Here is a 24,895-nt window from a genome sequence, read left to right as displayed (position 1 = left end):
ATGGCCCTTGGAGACCTCTCTGAAGGAAACCCCCCGCCCCCCAAAGGGAAAGGGACTTTAGAGGAGTGGGACCTGGGCTCTGGGATCAGAAACCCTCAAATTCAAATTTTAGGGTCCCCCCACCTGATTTTCTCCATAGACTTCAATAGCTTTACTCACGGTGCCATGTGGTGCCTGCCTGCTTCAGCACAGGATTTCAGTTAGAATCAAGAGAGAAGAAATCTGCCTCACAGATTTGCTGGACGAACCTGGTCTTCTAGCTGCCAGTCGGACTGAGGTTGGACTGAACCTCAACCTCCGTAAAACTGTGCCATGAAAGGGGGGAGGACCACACAGCCGACTGTCAGTCCCGGCCAAGCAGGGAAGCAGCCTGAACAGCCTGCACTTAAGCTCCTGACTGAATCAGGGATACAAGCAGCTATGCAAGGGATAACCCTTGAGCTATAAAAAATACCAACAGTCTGGCTAGCTAGGTGTCCCTGAGGGGCTGATCCCGCTAGCAGCAGACTTCCGCCGTGTGAGTCTGTCTTCTCCCAGGCAGAGGTCTCACCAAGTGGGAACTTTTGGGTACTAAGCCTCTAACCAACACTGAAATAAAACAATACCCAAAATAATAAACAGCAGAGCAAATCAAAAACACTTCAGAGCAACTTGCTTACAGAAAAACTGAGAGGGCAGAAGCAGCTCCCTGGGAAGGAGGTAGAGTTGGAAAACATGATTGACATTTTTCTGCAAGCAAATTCTGGTTCAGATATAAGACTCTAGCATTCAGGACAACTAGACACATTCCACTACAACATGTAATTACGAGCTTTGGAACTTGTTGTGAGAGAATATAGGAAAAGCAGTTAGAGAAAATCCACTTTTTTCTAGGATAAGCAGCAAAAAATCTGTTTTTCTTTTGCCAGATACTTGTGACCTGGATTGATCACTATTGGAAACAGGAATACTAGGCTTGTTGGACCTTTGGTCTGTCTCAGTAAGGCAAGGCTTATGTTCGTAAGGAAGATGACAGGAAGGAGGTAAGGGAGGAGGAGCAAAAAGAATGCAAATGAAGCTCCCTACAAGAGTTCTCACGAGAAGAAATGAATTACCCACAGGTTCAGAAATAGAGTGTCTGTCATACTTAAGGTGACCATTTATTTTTTTCATCAAAAGGGGACATCTATTAATTGTCAGTCCCGCCCATAATTCCACCCTAGCCCCGCCCCAATCCCACCCTTGCCCCGCCCCAATTTCTTCCATTCATTTTTCATGCACACGTAATATCTTATTAATTCATAATGGTAACCATAAAATTTTTTAAAAACTACAAAGCACACTATACACACAGAAAATGTTAATTATCGTCTATATTTGGGGGGTTTCAAATATATCAAGGCAGATGACTTTAAAATATGCAATGTCCCCTTAGTAACTATAAAAAAAAAAAAGACAAATATAGTGGAAAAGATAGACATCAGATATAAATTCTCAAAATGACACATTTTGATTACTAAATTGAAAATAAAATCATTTTTCCTACCTTTGCTGATGATTTCATGAGTCTCTGGTTGCGTTTCCTTCTGTCTGTGCATCCTTTCATTTCTTTCTGCACTCAGGCCCAACAATTGTCCCTTTCTATTCCCTGCCTCCTTCCTTCCCATGTCCTTAGCGCCCCTAGTGCCTCCTTCCCATGTCCTTAGTGCCCCCAGTGCCTCCTTCCCATGTCCTCAGTGCCCCCAGTGCCTCCTTCCCGTCCTTAGTGCCCCCCAGTGCCTCCTTCCCATGTCCTTAATGCCCCCCAGTGCCTCCTTCCCATGATCCCCCCTACACTGCCTTCCAGACTTTGTCCCACCCCCACCATCGAAGCTAACCTGTCTGCCTACCTACCTCCTTCCCTCCTCTGCCACTGTAAAAAAAAAAAGCCTCCCTCCAGCACCCAATTTAACGTCCCCCACCCGCCGCCACTCTCCTTCTTACCTCCCTGCTGCTGCTGGCAATCGCTGCCCAGAAGCCTTCTTCCCGACGTCAATTCTGACGTTGGAGAGGACGTTCTAGGCCGACGATTACCAGCAGCAGCAGGGAGATAAGAAAAAGAACAGCGGCAGCAGACGGGGTGGGGGGGAGGGTTTAAATCCAGCGCCCATCTTCCCAGCTGCATGTCCAGCCCTGGTTCCTCCTCCCGCCCTAGCTATGAGTAGCAGAAGGAGCTGAGAGTGACGCCTTCTTTTCTCTCCTCCCCCAATCAGAGCTAGAGAGCGGACCCTTCTATGACTCTCCCCGCCCCAGGAACTGTTCTGACCAATCAGCACTGAAAGGGATTGAAGACCGTTCGTCACTCAGCCCTCATCTCTGCCCTTCTTTCCTTCCCTTCAGCACTGCAAGAGGCCAGAAAAAGAGGCTTTGTTTTGCGTGCAGGGAGGGACAGGAAGCGATCGCCTATCCCGTTGTCCCCGCGCACACCTTTGGGACGCTGTCCCTGAAAACGGGACATTTCTGTGTCCCGAAGCTGTGTGTGGGGACAACGGGACAGGGGGTCTGAAAACGGGACGGTCCTGTTCAAAACGGGACGTATGGTCACCTTAGTCATACTAGAAATTTCAGTTCCAATTGGGCACGCCACATGTGGAGGCAGGGTAAATGGAACAGCTACTGTGGAGGCAATATGTATTGGCAACCTCTGAGCTATGGTTTACTTATGGTGCTGAGTTGTATTCATCAGTTTGGAAAGTGGGAGGTTGGGTGGTGATAAACAGAGGTTCAATTTTAAAGAGCAATTTTGGATTTTTAAATTGTGCACGATCGAGCCCCAGGGTCTTAATAAAGAAGTTGAATGGATGACATTGACCGAGTTGTAGTCACATGGCCTTTGACGTCGTGAAGAGTTAGAAAAACCTCGGACAGATGTGCCTTATAGTAAATCACTCCTGTCAGCTTCAGACAAGCATTTAACGTAGCCTTGGCGTCTTTTAATTTCAAATGCTTTGTACACTTTCAAAAAGCTTTTTCGATTAAGTAATTATTTTGCTGGTTTTTTTGTTGCAGGGGGAAATTACCTTGAAACAGCCTTTGCTGGCAAAACATGAGTTCATGTCGGTAGACCGCTGTCTTTTTAAATGCAAAAAATTTATTTAGAGAAACTTGTGAATGGACTAATGAAGTCTAGCTAAGCAATTGCTTCTCAGTTAAATCTTCTGGGAATGCTTACCTCATAAGAAGATGAGAATTGCCGCTGCTGGGTAAGACCAGTGGTCCATTGCGCCCAGCAGTCCGCTCACGCGGCGGCCCCCAGGTCAAAGACCAATGCCCTGAGACCAGCCCTACCTGCGTTTGTTCTGGTTCAGCAGGAACTTTTGTCCAACCTTGTCTTGAATCCCTGGAGGGTGTCTTCCCCTACAACAGCCTCCAGAAGAGCATTCCAGTTCTTTACCACTCTCTGGGTGAAGAAGAACTTCCTTACTTTTGTACAAAATCTATCCCCTTTTAACTTTAGAGAGTGCCCTCTCGTTCTCCCTACCTTGGAGAAGGTGAACAACCTGTCTTTATCTACTAAGTCTATTCTCTTCATTATCTTGAACGTTACGATCATGTCCCCTTTCAGTCTCCTCTTTTCAAGGGAGAAGAGGCCCAGTTTCTTTAATCTTTCACTGTACGGCAACTCCTCCATCCCCTTAACCATTTTAGTCGCACTTCTCTGGACCCTCTAATGGTCCTTGAATATATTAGTGTGAATGTTTGTGGTTATGCATCTGATATCGAGACAAAATTTAGTATTACAGTACCGGTAATTCTGCTGCTGTAGTACACAGGATTTTACTTTTTTCCTGTGTATGTAGCTATCTGTATGTGTATTCTTGAAGGATATGTAGCAATCAAAACGAGTTGATAAATCAAAGCAGGTAGAACAATGGACTATAGATTTTAAGTTAAAACTTAACTCTGAAAAGACAAAGATATTTTTGGCTAGTCCAAATGACAAAATCAGAGACCGTACTGAGTTTGAATGGCCAAGATTACCGTATATACCCGAATATAAACCAGGATTTTTGGGCCAAAAAATTGGCCCAAAAATGGGGGTCCCGGTTTATATTCGGGTCATCCCCCAGTGACCACCCAAAACCCTTCCGGACTTAGGCCGGGACAGGAGGAATCCCTCCCGTCTCTTGCCCCGGCTGACACTAATTACCACCTACCCTCCCTCGCGTACCTAGTTCCCTGGTGGTCAAGAGTGTATGCACTGAAATCCTCTTTTGTAAAAGTAGTAATCAGCAGCGTACCCGGCTGGCATGCAGGAGCGAGCTTTTCGTGCTTCCGGCCGGCCCTGCACCGCTCATTGATAGGCTGCTGCAAGTTCTCATGGGATTTGCGGTTCTCGAAGTAGCCTATCAAATGAGCGGTGCAGGGCCAACTGGGAGCACGAAAAGCTCGCTCCTGCGTGCCGGCCCGGGTGCGCCTCTGGCTACTACCTTTAAAAAGTGGATTTCAGTGCATGCACGCTGGACCAACAGGGAACTAGGTACGTGAGGGAGGGAAGAAGGGAGGGTGGGTGGTAATTATTAGTGTTGGCCGGGACAGGAGGGATCCCTCCTGTCCTAGCCTACCACTACTAGGTGGTTTAAGTTAAGGGGCTGTTGGTGGAAGGGAATTTGTTTTGAATTAGGAGGTGTGGGGTAGAGAATGGGTGCTGTCGGGGGTTAGCATTTGTGATTGGGGGAGAAGAATTGCAACAGCACCTATCCTGACAGTGCCTTGCACTACCAGGCTGCTGGTAGCACAGCTGCAGTTGTTGCCTCTTTTTCAGGTGATGGTACGTTCAACTGCTCCATCACCAATTGTGACAGCTAGTGCATGGTATTGAACCATGTGCTAGCTATCACTGCTGGCTGGCTTAGAGGGTAGAGGGGAGTACGGAACAAGCCATTGTGACATCACTGATGAGTTTGGCTCTTTTTAGGGGGAAGAGGGTACAGGGAAGGAAGGAAGTGTTTAGAGCCTGGCAGGGAGGGGGGCTGAGTGCAGAACCTTTCAGGGGAGGACGTGACGGAGGGGGACACTGGGTGCAGATCCTGGCAGGGAATGGCACTTGAATATTAAGCCCCCGACTTATATTCGAGTCAACCATTTTTCCTCCTTTTTGGGGAAAAATAGGGGTCTCGACGTATATTCGGTTCTACTTATATTCAAGTATATACAGTACCCGATAAACACCACTATTAAAATACTCGAGGTTATTTTGGATCGCCATCTAACTTTCGATGAGCATATTGATTCAGTGGTTAAAAAAAATGTTTCTTCATATTATGGAAACTCTGCACAATCAAAAAATATTTTGATTCAGGATCTCTTAGACTGTTAGTTCAGTCTTTGATACTAAGCATCCTTGATTATTGTAATATAATTTACATGGGATCTTATAAAAGAATTATCAAAAGATTGAGCATCAATCAGAATTCGGCAGTCCGGCTTATTTTTGGTTTGAAAAAACAAACAAACAGATCACGCTAGCTAGCCCCTGTTACAAAAAAATTGCACTGGCTACCGGTGGAGGTGAGTTTTAAAACTTTAAACTGCCTTGGCTCCAAATTATCTTTTCTATCACTTTAATCTCGTTTGTACTATTAGATGTACTCGTAGATCTCATTTGTTTACCTTCTCTACACTGAAAGGCTGTATTTATAAGAGGTTTATGGATAGGACTTTCTTTTCAAGCTGGTAAACTGAATGATTTGTTAAGTGAAACTATTTTGAAAGCTTTTTCTTACCAATCTTTCAGGAGAACAGTAGACTCATCTCTTCAATAAATTTGTAACCTCCTGGCCACTCAAGCAGCCAATCTACTGACGGCATCCCTCGACTACAAGACTTTTAGAAAAGAAATAAAGACCATACTCTTCAAGAAAACTCTGAAAAAAGAAATAATACCGCAAGTCTCAAACTCCACCTCTCACTAAAGCCAACTACCCCAAACAAATAACCTTACCCATTTCTTACTCTTTTTGAAAATGACCAATTTTTTTTTTTTGTAAGTTCTTGTTGTAATACATCTTGGATAATTCTTTTGTAATCCGCCTTGAACTGCAAGGTAATGGCGGAATAGAAATCCCTAATGTAATAATTAAGCTGCTGTATTTCTATTGCTGTTTGTAACGCCACTGCCTGTCAGTTCTCTCTTTTATTGTGCAGCGCTTAGAACTGTTTATAATAATAACAGTTTATATACCGCAGGACCGTTTATGGTATTGCGGTATATAATAATAAAATTATTATTAATAATTTACTCTGTGGTATATGACATTCAAAAATGTCAGTGTCTAATCAGAAACAGATAATCAGCACATTTATTTATTTTAGTTACAATAAGACAAGTAAACCTTACAACCAGAAAGATAATGAAAAGCAAAGCAACCAAATAAAAGGGATCTAATTTTGAGCATTCAGAAACAAGATTATGTTAGCATAACTTAACAAAATCTTTGTGTACAAGTGCTCCCATTCCCTCCTCTAAAGCAAAAATATCCTTCATTTTTAGTCTGAAGTAAAATAATCAAATGCACTATATTCCAATAGAATGATAGGGATGAATATAAAACACATGCCCAACATGAAGAGTTTTAAGTTTTCCTAAAAAATTCCAAAATGTATACATAAAGCTAAATTTAATGTAATAAAATGACTATTACAAGCTGAACACAGATTCATTTTTGTCTAAGCAAAAAACACATTCTGCAAATATGATACTGGCATGAGTTTCCATTACTTTTGGAAGGTTCAAGGGAAATCTTGCACTGTTTGCTTTTCAACAAAGCAATTTTAACTTAATTTTTAAGTTCCTTTACTCTTTTCCGAGCTTTTCTGCTACTCTAATGTAGATGGAAAAAAAATGATTCAACCCAAATATTGTTTTTATAGTAACACAATGAATCAACATATATTTTTCTTCTTATGATACTTGGTACTAGGTTCTGATAAAATTGACATATCAAAAGTTCAAAGTAGCACAAAAATACACCAAACTATGAATAATGCATACAGAAAAGCTAGAATAGTATATACACTGTTTGCATAAAAATTTTCCCCCTGAGATAAAATTTTAAGTAAGAGCCACCAATATCGCTAAATGACCAGAATTTTGTTTTGCCCAGAGAGGAATTTGCAGAATTCCATTTATGAACTTAATTATACTGCAGCCACCAGTTTTTTTTGTTCTGTGAACACTAACCAGATTATGGGGCTGTTACCATCTTGAAATTATAACAAACTAGTTTTTTAGCCCATTACATTAACGGGTGCTAGAATAGGTGTGTAGACTTTTAGCACAGCGGGGCGCTGAGGCGTTTGTTTCTCTCTCTCTGCCCCCCCTTTTTTCTGTCTGTCTTTCTCCCTGGCCCCTTTCTGCCTATAATTCTCTCTCCATGCCTCCCTTTCTTTCTCTCCCCCTGTCTTTCTTTCTGTCTCTCTCCCTACCTCCCTGTCTTTCTTTCTCTCCCTGCTCCTCTAGCCACCACTGCCGATTTAAGCCTGCTTCCCCGACATTGATATTATCGTGCGCTGAGACGCTTCCCTGCTGGGCGCACATGGAGGCACACTAAGGGTTTTATTATTATTGATGCCACCTTTCCCCGCACTGAATATTTCCTGTAAAGAAGCAGGACAATTTTTGCAAAAAGACATGGCTGCATAATTTGTTTAATAAAAGGGCATGTTTATTCATGCTTACAAACAGGTTTCATGAACAAAAAGGAAAACATGTATTTACTGTACTACTTCCGAGTAGTTACTTTTTTTCAAAATGCCAACAGCCCTCCTGTTGTATGAAGATTATCTAAAGATTTATTAGAAAATGAACACAGTTCACTCACATTTTACCAAGACAATACTAAAGCTAACATTTAGACAAAAAAAAGAAAAAAAAAAAAAAGGACCAAAGTTCGTATGTATTCTGATTTAATCCATTTTTTGCTCGAGATAATAAAAAGTATTTCAAGCAAAGTTCATTCACACATTATGTCCCGCATTGTAGAATTGTCTTCTCATTTTTTGAAGTTATTCAGTATACTTCGCAAAATTAAAAAAAAAATATATATATAGTTCTTTCAAAACCATCAAGTAGTAAATTTATTTAAGAAACTAAGTAGGACAAAGGCCATAACTTATTCAGTAGACCATCACTGCTCTTTTTTTCCTCATTTTATAAAGTGTTATCTATTTGGCTATTAGTATTAGCAATTTATCTACAATATTTAACAAGGTAAGTTGCAGGCAAAATTTAGTACAGTTTCAATAGAAAACACCCTTTTTCTTGAAAATACAGCAGTATTCGAAGGACTAATTTTCTGTGCATCATGTATAAGGAAGCTTCCCATCTATGAACAGGAACAAAAAAGTATCTACAAACCTTGTAAACAGATCTGTATCATTCATAACATAAATAATTCAAATTATTAACAGCCAAAAGCAGAAATTAAAGTATCAAATTCAATGACCCAGGGCCCCCTCTCCATAAAAGTTTATTATCAAGATAAACTAAAGCTCTGCTAACACTCTTCAGAACTATTCCTTAGTATAAATGATATTCTGCAGGTCACTTATTCCAAGTTACTGTTATCTGTCGAGAGTTCATCCCCCCCACTCCCTCCCTCCCCAAAAAGCTCCCTCAGTCTGTCAGAAAGCTTTTGTTTTAAAAAAATAAATCTACATTCGTACAAGTGTGTCTTCCATTGAAGTCCAAGACAAGAATACTACCTTGTCCATCACAAGGTTTGACAGGAACCAGTTTTCAATTTGTTTCTTTAAAAGTCGGCTTTAGTGTGTTAACCATTCAGCTTACAATCAGAGCGATGTCTCCAAACTATGCAGTGGGCTCCCTGGGGATGAAGAGGTAGCAGACTTGTTTGTTGCTATTAGAAGATGAACTCCACTATCAACTGCATTGTTATTTTTGTTAGGAGAGGGTGGAGGTGTGGAGTGACGTTTTGTTGGGGCGTCATCTTCGGCATCAGTATCGTCAATCAGCGGAATATGAGGCTCGGAATCTTCTATTCTAAACTCAGGATGCGTCATAAAGTTATGAATTGAACTTCGTGTCTCGGGTTTTTCCAGCCCTTCATACAAAGAACTACGAAATGCATTCACCACTCGGATCTATAAAGGTAAGAGTAATTAAAAAAAAAAAGTAAATATACTATAGATTTTTTAAAAATGGCTTACGAATCTGAATACACAAACATATGGGTGAATCAAATTTGTATGTAATGCAGTGAAAACTTGCAATAAACTGTAAAAATTAAAAAATGAACATTTTAGTGCAATGACAATCTAGGAATATAAACCTTAAGTACTGTAAACAATGAGATATATGGTTTTAATCAGTGGCTCAAATTATCAAATTACCAAACACACACACAAAAAAAAAATCCAAAGTCAATGTAGGAAACTGTTGATCAAAGATTTTACTTAAACTTTCACAAATTTAGAAAATGTAGTTTTATTTCAGGGAAACATTTAAAATTAAATGAAGAGGGAACAAAAAAAAACCAAACATATGCACAGGAGTCTATTTCTCATGCTAGGATCAGGATGTCACCAATTATGAAAAAGCCAAGCAAATACAAGCTGGATGCAACAATGATTCACATTTACCAGTAATTGTCATGCAAAAACAAAAACCTTGGCAGCTGTAAATATTCGAGTATATGCCTGTTTACGTGAGGAGAATATAAGTCTGCTTTTCTTTAAACAGGTTTGATATTAGATGTGAAATGCTTTCTTAAGAAACCCCATTGAACAATGTTACCACAAATGTGGTTCAGTCTTTCTGGACCACAAGAAACCATCCTCCTATAATGAGTATCAGATTTCAACTACAACTTAAGCAAAATGAATAGATGCATAGTTATTACACTGCAACAGGATAATATCATGTGTAACAGTGTTTTTCAACCTTTTTACACCTATGGACCGGCAGAAATAAAATAATTATTCTGTGGACCGGCGGTTGAAGAACACGGGGCTAAGTCATGGGCCAGACCACGCCCATCTCTACCTAATCTCCACCCCAGACCCCGCCCCCATAATAGTACTAATTGCACCTTGCACATCCCGTGCCTCTTCTGGAAGCCTTCCCTCTGATGTTGCAACATCAGAGAGAAGGCTTCCGGTTCAGGCGCAGGATGTCCGTAGGAGCCGCTGCCCGTGGCTTTGTGCACTAAATCAGTTAGGAAGAGGGAGTTGGCTCGAAGATAACGCCGCATCGATCGCACCGTGGACCAGCGGTTGAAGAACACTGTTTTGGGCCTGATGCACATGCTGGCCCTGTGGACCGGCAGGAAATTTCTGTGGACCGGCACTGGTCCATGGACCGGTGGTTGAAGAACACTGATGTATAACATGGTCGAAATCCATTGTATACAACGAGAAATTCATATGCACAATTTTTTTTCTTTTTCTTAGTGAAACTGTTCAAATTAAATATAAACTGCAGATCCACTATTCCTGACTGCTGTGAATACAATTTGCCAATTAATATTTTACAAAAACAAATCTGTCATAATCCAAGAAAAGGGACTAAGGGCTCCTTTTACTAAGCCGCGTTAGGGCTTTAATGTGTGGAATAGTGCGTGCTACATTGCTGCACGCGCTAGACCTTAACGCCAGCATTGAGCTGATGTTAGTTCTAGAAGCGTAGCGCGCAGTCATTTCCTGCGTGCGCTAAAAATGCTAGCGCACCTTAGTAAAAGGAGCCCTAAGTCTTAGAAACTGAGTTATTCAGCTGGCTAAGTAACCGAGAAGTTGCTGATTCCAAAAAAAAAACCCCACATCTTTCTATCATTTCATTTGCCAGAGAAATACATTTTCAATTAACAAAAACTTTTTGTTATAAATGGACCCAACTAACATTGTTACCTCGTTTCTCATGTAAGCATGCACTAAGACTTGGTACCTTTCCTTAGAATGCAACACAAATAAACTACAGCACTAACTAGGATCCAATATTTAATTAAAAAAAAACTAGAGGCTTCTATGTGATGTAAAATATTGCATTCATTTAAACATCCCCTGTTCTAATAAAAGATTACATCAAAATTAGCCAGCTCGCATAAAGGGTCAAGTTTTGTCTGATGGGCTAGAAAAGCAAGCATTTGCGCATAAGCCAGAAATCAATAAAACCAATTGTAGCATACTGGGTTGATGTTTTTCAAAATGTACATTTCCCTTGGAAGCACACGAGCCTAATGAAGAGAGGGAATAACTGAATAAGTTCTGCAGTTGTAAAACCACTCTGAGGTCAAGGTTCATAGAAGACTTCCCTGTAGTCTCTGGTACCCATAAGGGTACATTTGGGTGTGGTGTGGGAGGGAAGATTAAAAAGGAGTGAAAAAATTATTCTGGCACAACTAAAAGTGTGTTTTGTAATCATGGAGATAGCTGTGGTGTGTGTTTAAAAGGGTAAATCCTACTTTTCTTTAGCATAAAGATCAGCAATTCTGAGTATAATCTAGTGCAGGACTACTTAATTCTGGTCCTCGAGGTCCACAGGCAGGCCAGGTTTTCCAGAAGTCCACAATGAACATGCATGAGAGAGATTTGCATACCAAGGAGACTGCATGCAAATCTCTCTCATGTATATTCATTGTGTATATCCTGAAAACCTCGCCTGCCTGTGGACCTCAAGGACTGGAATTGAGTAGCATTGACCTAGTGAAATGCAATTGTGAACTCTGAGAGGGACCTTAGATACCTAGGCCAATCAAAGCCTTAGGCCCCTCCATGGCAAATCCCAGGATGCACCGGGAAGGGAAGCCCGCCATTTTGAAGAGGTGAGCCTGCCGCCTGGAGGGAGTAGGCATCCCTCTAGCTGGCCTTCATAAAGAAGATAGAGGGGGTGAGGGGGTTGGGTGATGGCAGGGAGTGGCTATCTCTCCCACTGCTGGGGGGGGGGGGGGGCGGAAAGTTGTGCAGTGGTAGGAGGGAGTGGGCATCTCTTTCACTGGCGAGGAGGGGGTGGGTGAGTTGTCGGGGGCTTGTGCAATGGCAGCGTCCAGAGGGAGTGGGCATCCCTCTTGCTGAGCTTCAATTTGTGGGTTTTTTTTTTTAAATTTGCAGATGTATTCTGCGCATTTGCCGATCGATATCACCAGCGACATCCCTAGAAAAATTTAGCGACCCGCTGTGAACCTCATTTGCATGCGTAGTTTTTAGAGAATGACTTGTCTTTTTCAAATCATTACATTTACAGCTGCGATAGTGGCCTGTCGGATTTTAGCCTGAGTGTTAGAGAATCCATCTTATTTAGCTCAGTAGCAATCTTTTATTTACTTTTTCTCTACTTCCCATTTTTCTTCTTTTGTGGACTGTTGGATGGTTAATTTCTTTATCCCAGGACAAGCAGGCAGCATATTCTTAACTGATGGATGACGGCACCGACGGAGCTGTGGTACGGACAATTTTAGAGTGATTGCACTCTAAGAACTTAGAAAGTTCCAGTAGGCCGTACCGCGCATGCGTGAGTGCCTTCCCGCCCGACGGAGGCGCGCGGTCCCCAGTTTCTTTGTTTCCGCGGAGCTAAGAAGACGCGTTTTCTACTTCCCATTTTTCTTCTTTTGTGGACTGTTGGATGGTTAATTTCTTTATTGTCTGTGGTGCAACCTCATCTGGAGTATTGCATTCAATTCTGGTCTCCTTATCTCAAGAAAGATATAGCAGCACTAGAAAAGATTCACAGAAGAGCACCCAAGATGATAAAGGGGATGGAACTCATCTCTTAAGAACATAAGAACATAAGCAGTGCCTCCGCCGGGTCAGACCATAGGTCCATCCTGCCCAGCAGTCCGCTCCCGCGGCGGCCCAACAGGTCACGACCTGTCCAAATCACCAGAAGGGGCCCCCATGCCTCCTTGGTTTCCTATTGAGTCCTATCTTCCCATCAAAGTCCTAGCCCTCCGGTCTTGCACATGCACGACCTGGTCGGGTTTCTATACTTATTTTCTGGTTAGCTTTCTCAGTATCCCACGATCCCTTTATCCCTCAGGAATCCGTCCAGTCTCTGTTTGAATCCCTGTACCGTACTCTGCCCAATCACGTCCTCCGGTAGCGCATTCCAAGTGTCCACGACCCTTTGGGTGAAAAAAAACTTCCTTGCATTCGTTTTGAACCTATCTCCCTTCAGTTTCTCCGAATGCCCCCTCGTACCTGTTGTCCCCTTCAGCCTGAAGAATCTGTCCCTATCCACCCTCTCTATGCCCCTCATGATCTTGAAGGTCTCTATCATATCACCCCTGAGCCTCTTGTATAAGGAAAGACTAAAAAGATTAGGGTTCTTCAGCTTGGAAAAGAGACTGCTGAGGGGAGATATGTAGTCAGCTAAGGGATTTTCCATTCTTGCTACTGAATTTTTCCACTCTTTTTTGTATAACTCTTAGCTCAGAAATATTAAGCCTTCTTTAATGCCCTGCACATTCAAGATCTCTTCACAGATTGTCAATAATATTCGAATTTAGGGACGGTGAAGGTTATTCCAAAAACTTCTTTTCCTACAAGTAAATGTCATTTCATTAAAAAAATATATATTTTTTTGATGTTTTGGATCATTGTCTCACTGAAATACCCAACCTCTTCTCAGCTTCAATCACTTTATTGACTGTATGACATTAGCTTCTGGGTTTAAAAAAAAATTTAATTCAATCTATATTTTCTTCCACCTGCATAATATTTCCTGTGTCACTGGCTGCCATACAACCAAGTATAATAAATATACTCCATGCTTATGATGAGTAAGGTGCTCTTTTTCTCCAAAAGTATCTTATATTGTGGCCTAACAGTATAATTTTCAGCTCTTCAATCGAAAGCACATTGTCTCAAAAATTTCAGGCCTTTTGCATACTTTATGTGACAGCTTTTAGGATTAGGTCACAGAAAGCATTTTCTTCTAACATCTCCCATACAGATTATCGTTGCAACTGTGAACATCTACTCCAGCGTGGATTGTTTCAAATGATCAGTAAATTCTAGTTTGTAGACTTGGGTAACATCACAGATTTTAATTCTACCTTTCAGATCTTGTTTTTCACAAGAACAGCTCCATATAGTGCCCATTTCTTCTGTTTGACAGTTGAAACTGCTAGCTGGAAGTGTTTAGAGATTTTTTTTTAGCCTCTCTACACTTTTGAAGAGTAAATTAGCTTTACCGTATATACTTGAATATAAACAGATTTTGGGGCCAAAAAATTGGTCCAAAACTGGGAGTCTCGGTTTATATTCATTCCAGCGCCCAGCACCCATCCGCCCCCTCCCAGACTTGTTGCAGGCCTTTGCCAGGCACTGCACCCTGTCCCCCCTTCCCTGCCCTGTCCATTGTACCTCCTCTGCCGATATCCTGCATGCTGCCATGCCTTCTGTATGACTCGCATACCTGGAATCCCTGGTGGTCCAGAGATGTAGCGTGCAGGAGCGTGCTTTGGGCGATGCTGTTTGGCGCCGAGCAACTTCCTGAATGGCTCCCGCGAATTCTCATGATACTCGCTGCAGTCATTCAGGAAGCTGCTCAGTGCCGAGCAGCAGTACTCAAAGCACACTCCTGCTTGGTACAGCTGAACCATAAGAACTTGGGGCAGCGATTGGCACAGCAGCGGGGCAGGAGTGTGGAAAGCTCACTTCTGCCTGCTAGACCTCTGGACCACCAGGAATTCCAGGTACGTGGGTCATACAGAAGGCATGGTGGCATGCAGGATATCAGCAGAGAGGAGGTACAATGGACAGGGTAGGGAGGAGAACAGGGTGCAGGATAGGGAGGGAAGAGGGCTGGGTGCAGTGAAGGACAGGGTAGGGGGCTGGGTGCAGAGCTTGACAGGGGAGGGAGGGAATGGTGCTGGGCACAGAGCCTGACAGGGGAGGGGGAGGGAGGAAGGGGGCAGGATGTAGAACCTCAGAAGAGAGTGGGAAGGGGGCTGGGTGCAGAGCCTGACAGGGGAAGGAGGGAGAGAGGGCGGGAAGGGGGCTGGGTACAGTGGCTGGCAGGGAGGGAGCTGGTGCAGAGTCTAACAGGGGAGGGAGGGAAGCGACGTATACCTCTAGAAAATATAGGCGCATCTAAGTTACAATTCAACAGAAAATTTGTAGAAAGATGTCTGGTTAAAATTTGAAATGCTAAAAAAAAAAAAGCTGGAAAAACCATGTGCTCATAAGACAGTAATCTCCATGTGATTAATACAGTAAACTAAACACCACAAAAAAATCTTTGTGCACAACTAAAAACAAAGAAAGCAAAAACCAAACAAAAATTTCAATACAATATTGTAGCCCCAAGGTGCTGAAAACAATGCTGTTAAGAATTTTTTTTTTTTAAAAACCAACTTATCTTGATGCTAAATGTTGGTGTAGTAAGCTACCAATATTTTCAAACTATCTTTATTTGTTCAATGAATGCTCCGTTGTTGAAGCTCCAACATGGTGCTATATTTTTAACCCAAAGGCTTCATGAGGGAGAATATAGAAATGTCTACTGTTATTTATTGGAAACCCAACAAACAGTGGGACTACTCAAATAATACAAGACCGAGAAAAAGTTTACATCATGTACATGAAAAGAACCCTGGTCATTTGGGCTAACTAATTAAATTGAATCGCTTGACAGTACTCAGAAAACGTCCATAAGAGACCAGACTGGGGTATTGCCCTAACACAAAAAAGTCTCTTCTTTTTCAATCATTGCATTCAAAAAGCTTTTTATATTTAACTAGTGTTTAAGCCCATTAGATTAATGGGTGCTAGATGTCTCCTGCTTTTGAACCTGGGCAAGGGCAGAGGCAGAGCCGGAGCGGGAGGGAGTGACGGTGGGAGAGCAATTTCAAAGCCTCGGCAGCGGCGGCTCCTTGACCAATCCACGCTTACAACGTCCCCACACTCGCGGTCTGGCTGGCTCCCCCACCAAAGCCCTTCACAGCGGCAGCCCCTCCCGCATCCGTCCCTGCGTCCCATGCCTCTCCGAAGGCCGGCTCCCACAAAAATGGTGCCCCTCTGTCCAAAGCTGCAGCGGCAGCCTCCCTCAAGACACATTTCAAATCTGACATATTGTAATCACAAAACAGAAAATAAAATTATTTTTCTTACCTTTTGTTGTCTGGTCATTATTCATACCATGTAGGGGTCCCAGGCTATGGTTGGCTTTTGATAACTCGCTTGCCAGGGCCCCTTCTTTCTTCTTCCCTCCCTCCATCCCTGCAGCTGAAGACAGGCTCCTCCCCCCAGTGGTCTGAGACAGGAGGGAGCAGTTAGGAGAGGGTCTGAGGGCAAAGAGGGGCTCAACAGCGCACAACCACCTTTCCTTCCCTCCCTCCATCAGGTGCAGTGCAGCTCCACCAATGTTAAAAGGAGCCGCGTCGAAATCGGAGGCCTGCCACTGCCGTAGCATGTTTCCCTCTGCCTTGGTCCCGCCCCTTCTCCGACATATGGGACCGCGGCAGAGGGAACGTGTTACGGTGGCGGCAGGGCTCCAATTTCAAAGCAGCTCCTTTTAACATAGGCGGAGCTGAACTGTACCTGATGGAGGAAGGGAAGGAACGGTGGGGCAAATTTCGGCAACGGCAGGAATTGTTTACTTGGATTCCATATCAGCATTAGGGTTTGCCGGCCGCCAGCTGTGAGAGCTGGGTGAGGAAGGACGCTGCAGGCTCGCGGCTAGGTAGGGGGACAACAATGGCGCTTATGCTCAAGCCCCTGCCGCAGCTCCTCTCTCGATCCTGGTGCGGTTCGAGAGAGGAGTCGTGGTGGCGGCTTGAACATAAGCACGATTGCTGTCCCCCTACCTAGCCGCGAGGCTGCAGCGGGGTTTCCATGGCAACCCTGATCGCGGATCTCAGTGTAGGGCCGGGTCTGGCGGCGCCGTGAAGGGCGGAAGCGGGAGGCGGGACCTCAGCACAGCACCGCCGGGCGGCTCGCGTCGCCGGCCCCCAGGAGCTCGAGGCCGGCGGCGGACATGCTTGGCGTGGCATGGTGCAGGAGGAACAGTGATCGGTGGCGCGAGGTGGAGAGCAGGTGATGACAGTGATCGGTGGCGAGGTGGGGAGTAGGTGATGACGTAAAACGCGCGCATGCGCACTCGTGTTTTCGCGACGGATCAGGGAACACGTTTTTTTAGTGCGCATGCGCGGCCTAGCATTTTATTATATTAGATAGTGAGCAATAGTCCCATATTTTACTTAATCAAAAAGCACCATACATGTTAACTTATCTTAGCTTGAAGCGTTGCAGATTTTTTATGGGTTTTGACGCGTTTCACAAAAGGCTGCTTCAGATAACCAGACACCCACAAATTTTTCAGATTGCTGGTCTTGCTTTCTATCTTCCTTCTATCATTGTTTGGCCGGGATTATTCAGAAGGAAGATAAAGAGCGAGACCAGAAATCTGAGAAGTTTGTGGGTGGAGAATGACACAGCGACAGAATTCATCACCATTCCCGCGGGAAACAATCCCGTGTCATTCTTTAGTCTCTCTCTCACAACCTCAGTCCTTCTACACCAGCATTCTTCAATGCAAGGCTTGAGGGTCAGTGGCTGAGCCCATTCATACTCTGATTCTTATGTGAGCCAAGTATAGGATAATGAATCCGGTGTGACATCACTGATGAGGTTGGCTCTTAGGCATTGGTAGAATGAGGCATTGGTGGAATGAGGCATTATGACATCACAATCTCGGCTTTGGAATGTTGCTACTCTTTGGGTTTCTGCCAGGTACATGGGATCTGGGTTAGCCATTGCTGAAAACAGGATACTGGGCTTGATGGACCTTCAGTCTGTCCCAGAATGGCAACACTTATGGTCTTATGTTCTAACCATCCAGTGTCATTTTTTAGTGTCTCTCATCCTCAGTCCTTCTACACCAGCATTCTTCAATGCAAGGCTTGAGGGTCAGAGGCTGAGCCCATTCATACTCTGATTCTTATGTGAGCCAAGTATAGGATAATGAATCCGGTGTGACATCACAGATGAGGTTGGCTCTTGGAATGAGGCATTATGACATCACAATCTCAGCTCTGGAATGTTGCTACGCTATGGGGTTCAGCCAGGTACTTATGAGGGGTTAGCCACTGCTGGAAACAGGATACTGGGCTTGATGGACCTTCAGTCTGTCCCAGTATGGCAACACTTATGGTCTTAATGTTCTAACCATCCGGTGTCATTCTTTAGTGTCTATTTCAACCTCAGTCCTTCTACATAAGTATTCTTCAATGCAAGGCTTGAGGGTCAGTGGCTGGGCCCATTCATACTCTGATTCTTCCCTTTCTCCTTAAAGAATGACATCGGGTTGGTTTTCTGCGGTTATCCGCAGGGAACGGTGATGAATTCTGTCAACGTGTCATTCTCTAGTGTTAGGTTCTCTGAAGCAGCCTGTTGCGAAAACACGTCAGAACCTGTTAAAAATCCACAATGCTCCAAACTGAGATAAGTTTACATGTATAGTGCTTTTTTGACGCAGTAAATATGGGACCCTCGCTCACTATTAAATATAAAACGCTTTTTTTGGGAGCAATGATTGAAAAAGAAGAGACTTTTTGGTGTTGGTATGGTCTCTTATGGACTTTTTCTGAGCACTGTCAAGCGATTCAGTTCAATTGACTGGGGTTCTTTTATGTCTACTGTTATTTATTAAGTCACGATGGCTGAATGGAGAGGAGAGAGCTTACAAAAAGTTTAAGGTAGAGAGGTCAAAATTGTAAACTAATAAGAGTGCAAACAAGACTTCTCAGTATATATGAGAGTTCAAGTATAAATATATGAAATACATCTATATAATCTTCACATACACTCAGAAAATGTGTGAGCCGACCAAGAGCCGAGACTCATAGAAACATAGAACATAGAAATAGACGGCAGATAAGGGCCACGGCCCATCTAGTCTGCCCACCCTAATGTCCCTCCCCTACCTTTGCCCTGTGAATAGATCCCATGTGCCGATCCCATTTGGCCTTAAAATCAGGCACGCTGCTGGCCTCAATCACCTGTAGTGGAAGACTATTCCAGCGATCAACCACTCTTTCAGTGAAAAAGAATTTCCTGGTGTCACCTCGTAGTTTCCCGCCCCTGATTTTCCACGGATGCCCTCTTGTTGTCGTGGGACCCTTGAAAAAGAAGATATCTTCCTCCGCCTCGATGCGGCCCGTAAGATACTTGAATGTCTCGATCATGTCTCCCCTCTCTCTGCGCTCCTCGAGCGAGTATAGCTGTAATTTGTCAAGCCGTTCTTCGTATGGAAGATCCTTGAGTCCCGAGACCATCCGGGTGGCCATTCTCTGCACCGACTCCAGTCTAGAGAGTTGCGCGGGGACAGAAATCCCACCCGTCCCCGCCAAAATCCCACCCGTCCCCGTGAGGAATCCCTCCGTCCCCGCGAGGAATCCCCTCCGTCCCCACCCGTCCCCGCGAGGAATCCCCTCCGTCCCCACCCGTCCCCGCGAGGAATCCCCTCCGTCCCCACCCGTCCCCGCGAGGAATCCCCTCCGTCACCATCCTTCCCTATAAACTTCAGAAATAGTTATTTTATTTAATTATGCTACTGAATTAAAGGCTCTGGTAGAGACCCATTTACAAATAAGCAAAGAGACTTTATTAATTTGGAAATATTAATTGGGAAGAATACATACTTTGTAAATGGGTTTCTACCAGAACCTCTAATGTAAATATAAAATATAAATACTCAGCTGATGAGAACCCACAAACTGTCAGCTGAGGACTTCCTTTGCAGTTGGCCGGGGGTCCCTTTTGCCAAGCTTGGCAGGCAGCAGTAGCGTCCCTGAGTCACAGATGCTGGCACCTCAGTGGCTCATGGATGCTGCCAGCGACTGCTGCGCTTGGTGGAGGGGAGTTCTGGCCATCTCTAGAGGAGGTCCTCTGCTGGCGGTGCTTGGGGATCCCCACCAGTCACAGCAAGGGTCAACAAGTACTTCAACACTGTAGAAATAAAACCAGAAATGCATTTCCTTTTCTTTTGAACACAAAACAAAGACATCTGCCATATACATTTCCCAAAGCTAACATATTTTAGTCAATAAATTCCGTTTTTTACCTTCGTTGTCTGGAGACTTATTTTTCCATAAAGTTGGTCCCAGTTTCTTTTTTCCGCTTTCCCATCTTCTGTAAATTCTTCTGTTGCTGTCCATTGGTTCCCCCTACCATGGTCCAGCATTTATCTCTTTCTCATCTTTCGTGCCTGCCCACCAGCCCCATGCCCAACATTTCTCCTTCTATCACCCCTCTCCAACACTATGCCACATCTCTCCCTCCATTCCCTTCACAACTGTCCAATATTCCTCCCTCTTGCATCCCTTTCAATCTGTCCCATTGTTCCCTTGCCACATTTCTCACTCTCATCTTTTTCTTCCCTATCACATTCTGTACCTTCCTCCCTACGACCAAAAATTCTCCTCTTTCTTCCATTTGCCTTGTGTGTGCCATGAGGGAGGTCTGGTGCCCCAGAGTAAGAGCAGGGGTGCCCACACTTTATGGGCTTGCGAGCTACTTTATAATGACTAAGTCAAAATGATCTACCAACAATAAAATTTTAAAAAAACACAAAGCACAATGAAAGGCAGAGAAAATGTTAATTATTCATATTCCGGGTTTTTCAAAGAGGTCACGGCAGATGACTCTAAGCAATGTCACCTCGGTAACAAAATACAAAAATAGACAAATACACCCCCTCCCTTTTTACTAAACCACAATAGTAGGTTTTAGCACAGGGAGTTACGCTGAATGCCTCATGCTGCTCTCAATGCTCATAGGCTCCCTGCGCTAAAAAACGCTATTGCGGTTTAGTAAAAGGGAGCCATAGTGCAAAATATAGACAGCAGATTTAAATTCTCAAAACCGACACATTTTGATCACTAAATTGAAAATAAAATCATTTTTCCTACCTTTGCTGTTTGGTGATTTCATGAGTCTCTGGTTGCACTTTCTTCTTCTGACTGTGCATCCAATCTTTCTTCCTTTCTTTCAGTCTCCTGTATGTTTCCTCTCCTCCAGACCTCATTCTCTTCCCCAACTTTTTCTTTTGTCTCCCTGTTCCCCCTTCTTTCTGTCTTCCTGTCTGCCCCCTTTCTTTCTTTCTTTCTCCGTGCCCTCCCCCAAGCCACTCGGTTTGCTGCCACCGCCATCGGGGAACAGCCCCCAAGCCACCGCCGTCCCAAGCTTTCCCTGCAGAAGCGTCGCGCTGACCAGCATTCCGCTCCCTGATGTCAATTCTGACGTAGGAGAGGAAGTTCCGGGCCAACAAGGCATTTTTCCTCATTCCATCCAGCCTGAGCCCCATCTCTCCTTGATCCAGCATTTCCCTTCTGTGTCTGTCAAAATTACCATTCCACCTATTTTCCAGCATCACCCTTCTTTGTGCCCATCTCACCTATATCCCTATCTCACCACTTTTTCAGAATATTCATTTGTCTCTGTCCTTGTCTTTACCCCATGTTCACCATTTGCCCTTTCAATGTCTATCTCCCCCCCACACTTTTTCAGCATTACTTCTATGTCTCTATTTCACCTCCTCTTCATGTCCCTTCTGTATCTCTATCCTTATTCAGTAGGTCCTGCTTACTCTTTCTCTTCTTTGTGTCACTATCTCCATTTTCAGCTTTCCCCCCTTTTCCTTTGTTACTGCACCCGGTAGCCAGAATCTTTCCACCCTCCCTCCACTCCGGCCCAGCCCAGTATGAAATATTTCCTTTTGTTTCCCTCCCCTCTCTCTTTCTCTCTCTCTTCTCCTCCCTCACCCACGAGTCCTGCATCTGGCCCTCTCCCTTCTACCTGCACCTGGCAACACCCCCCTGCTCCGCGGCTCTCTTCAGCAACTCGTCAGCAGCGGTGATCAAGACAAGCTGCCGACATCGAGGCCTTCCCTCTACGAGTCCCGCCTTTGTGGAAAAAGGAAGTTGAAACAAGCGGGACTCGCAGAGGGTAGGCCCCGACGTCAGAAGCTTGTGTCGATCGCTGCTGCTGAGTTGCCGAAGAGAGCCGCGGAGCAGGGGGTGTGGCCGGAAGCAGGGAGAGGGAGATAGGAAGGCTGTAGAAGCTCCGGAGCATGACACCGACCCCGGCCAGGATGATTTCTTTTTCAGGCGTGAAGCTTATAAGTCCGGCGTCGCGGCGGGAAATAGCCATGCTGAGCAGTGAGCTCAGCACGTACACAGATGAAAGCCTTGTTTGCTGATTGGTCCGGCGGCACGGCGGGGCGGGGCCACCGGACCAATCAGCAAGCAAGGCTTTCATCTGTGTACGTGCTGAGCTCACTGCTCAGCATGGCTATTTCCCGCCGCGACGCCGGACTTGTAAGCTGCACGCCTGCATTGCCAGAATTTAGGTAGGCTGTTTTCATCCCCGTGGGAGTCCCGTGGGCGTCCCCGTGGGAGTCCCGTGGGTCAGGGGGGCATCCCCGTGGGAGTCCCGTGGGCCAGGGGGGGAACCCGCAGGATCCCCGCGATCCCCGTTCCCGTGCAGACCTCTACTCCAGTCTCAGCACATCCTTGCGATAATGCGGCCTCCAGAATTGCACACAGTATTCCAGGTAGGGCCTCACCATGGATCTATACAATGGCATAATGACTTCCGCCTTACGACTGATGAAACCCCTTCGTATGCAGCCCATGATTTGTCTTGCCTTGGACGAAGCTTGCTCCACTTGATTGGCAGACTCCTATAGCTGGCCACACCGGATAAATTTCTCATCTGAATCACAACATTTTTTTGGCATCTGCAGTAAATCATTCTTCTCTTGGGTTCCTTGAAAAAGACCTTCGAAACATGGTCCATGTCGGGACCTGTAAATACTTCTTCAAGCTAAGTGAAAATATTTTTTCCTTTGTTGCCATTGAAAAATATAACCATTAGTACCTACGAGCATTTTGCCTTAGTCAGCATTTTTCGCACTAAAGTCATAGACTGTGATGGGACGGTGTTGTCGGCTATAGGAGTCTTGGCTCTTGGTCAGCTCACACATTTTCTGAGTGAATGTGAAGATTATATAGATGTATTTCATATATTTATACTTGAACTCTCATATATACTAAGAAGTCTTGTTTGCACTCTTATTACTGTTATTTATTATCATGAATTACTTAATTGTTCTACAAACAGGTTGTGGTAACGTTTTACCATCTACTTTTCATCATCTTACGCTGACTTAAAGAAACAAATAATTTAACCAGAGGCGCCTAAACCTTTGCATAAAGCTGTGCCAACAGCATATATTCATTCCAGATGTACAATTACCCTAATTAGCCTGGAAACTTTCAGAGGAAACACTCTAATTATATTTAGAAGCAATCTCTGATGACTTCTGAAAGGTAAACTATAACTGAAATATAAAACGCGGCATTAGTTGAATGTGTTAGAAATGCTTCAGCCCATGTATTAAGTCGCTGAAAATTTGCAGCTTTCTCAGTATTTTGAAAATGCTGTAAAGAGGACATAATTTGATGGTTACCAGGGATTTATTTCTGAAGATTTGAATATTGTGGCTAAGCAAACCTAGAGAAAAAAATACTTTTGTTACAGTGAAATCTAATCTTTACATAAAATATGAAATACTGTCAAACTTGTACCCTTTATTGCTGCACATCACATTTGTAGTCTCAAATATATGGTGTCAGGTCAAAAGCGTGCCAGGACAAAGGTGCGCCCAGACAATTGAGCGCAGTGCGCCGCTCTAAATTACTGTTTTTAGCGCTCCGACGGGGGGGCGTGGGAGGGAACCCCCCACTTTACTTAATAGACATCGCGCCGTGTTGTGGGGGCGTTGTGGGGAGTGTGGGGGGTTGTAACCCCCCACATTTTACTGAAAACTTCACTTTTTCCCTGTTTTTAGGGAAAAAGTTCAGTTTACAGTAAAATGTGGAGGGTTACAACCCCCCAAACCCCCCCCATAACGCCGGCACGATGTCTATTAAGTAAACTGGGGGGGTTCCCCAACAAAACCCCCCGTCGGAGCCCCTAAAAACTGTAATTTAGAGCGGTGCGGCGGCGTGCGCTGCGCTCAATTTTCGGCGCGCGCTTTTGTCTTTCGCGCCGTTGTCTATGAACCCAAATATATAGCTAACTTTTTTTTAAAAACAGTTATACCGGTATTTACATTTGGCACTAAAGGGAGGAATTAAGTGCCAAGATATTAAAACATTGTTTTATGTATTGTTCTGTTTTAAATTATGTATGTTTGTTGGAATCCCCCTAGAAATGTTGATAGTATGGAATACAAATTTTTTAAATAAATAAAATAAATTCATCAACAGGTGCTAAGTGGTTTAACACACGCTAAATGCTAAGATGCAACACTGTTAGTGCATGCTAATTCGCTTTACGCCCATTGATGAAGTCACCCTTAAAAATATCGACTGAATCTGACTAGCAATTGTTCAGTTTTGAGAAGCTATTAAATCTTAAAAAATGGTCCAAAAACAGATTTACCTAAGGAGCACCATATCTCCTATTTCTTCCAAGTAAAAATGCATTCATTTTAACTTGCAATTAAATATAAAGGAACATAAAAAGAAAAAGTTCTTCCCGTAGAATTTAGTGTGCCTATAAATATGAATATATTAACATAAATTTTTAGCAACCGAGGTTCCCGTTTACTAAGCACAATAAGGTATTTGCAGTTACTACATAGTAATTGCCAAAGTTACCCCCTTTTTTTTACAAAGCCGTTGTTCAGTTTTTAGCGCCGGCTGCGGCAGTAACAGCTCTAACGCTAATAGAATTCGTTTGAGTGTTGGAGCTATTACAGCCTTGGCCAGCGCAAAAAACCACAATACGGTTTTGTAAAAAAAAAAAAAAAAAAAAAAGGGTGAGAGGTAATTTGCATTGACTGCAAAACTCCTGCACTGTCGGCAAGATATCTGCTGCATTCTACATCTCGAAATGGTGCCATGTTAGCTGT

The 24,895-nt window shown here is 44.0% G+C and overlaps 1 protein-coding gene across 1 annotated transcript in view; it reads right to left on the bottom strand.

Annotated features, from left to right (window-relative positions):
- Nucleotides 1–7,663: 7,663 nt before the first annotated feature.
- The window catches only part of ATP2B1 (ATPase plasma membrane Ca2+ transporting 1), a 274,638-nt gene continuing 257,406 nt past the window's right edge, over nt 7,664–24,895 (bottom strand). The window contains 1 exon segment of the mRNA XM_033951664.1: nt 7,664–9,123. Within this exon segment, the coding sequence (XP_033807555.1) occupies nt 8,812–9,123 (312 nt within the window). The 3' untranslated portion in view covers nt 7,664–8,811.

This window comes from Geotrypetes seraphini, chromosome 7, assembly GCF_902459505.1.
Source record: "Geotrypetes seraphini chromosome 7, aGeoSer1.1, whole genome shotgun sequence".
Lineage (NCBI taxonomy): Eukaryota > Metazoa > Chordata > Amphibia > Gymnophiona > Dermophiidae > Geotrypetes > Geotrypetes seraphini.
Note: the sequence above shows the minus strand (reverse complement) of the source record. Positions and strands in the feature narration are given on the sequence as shown.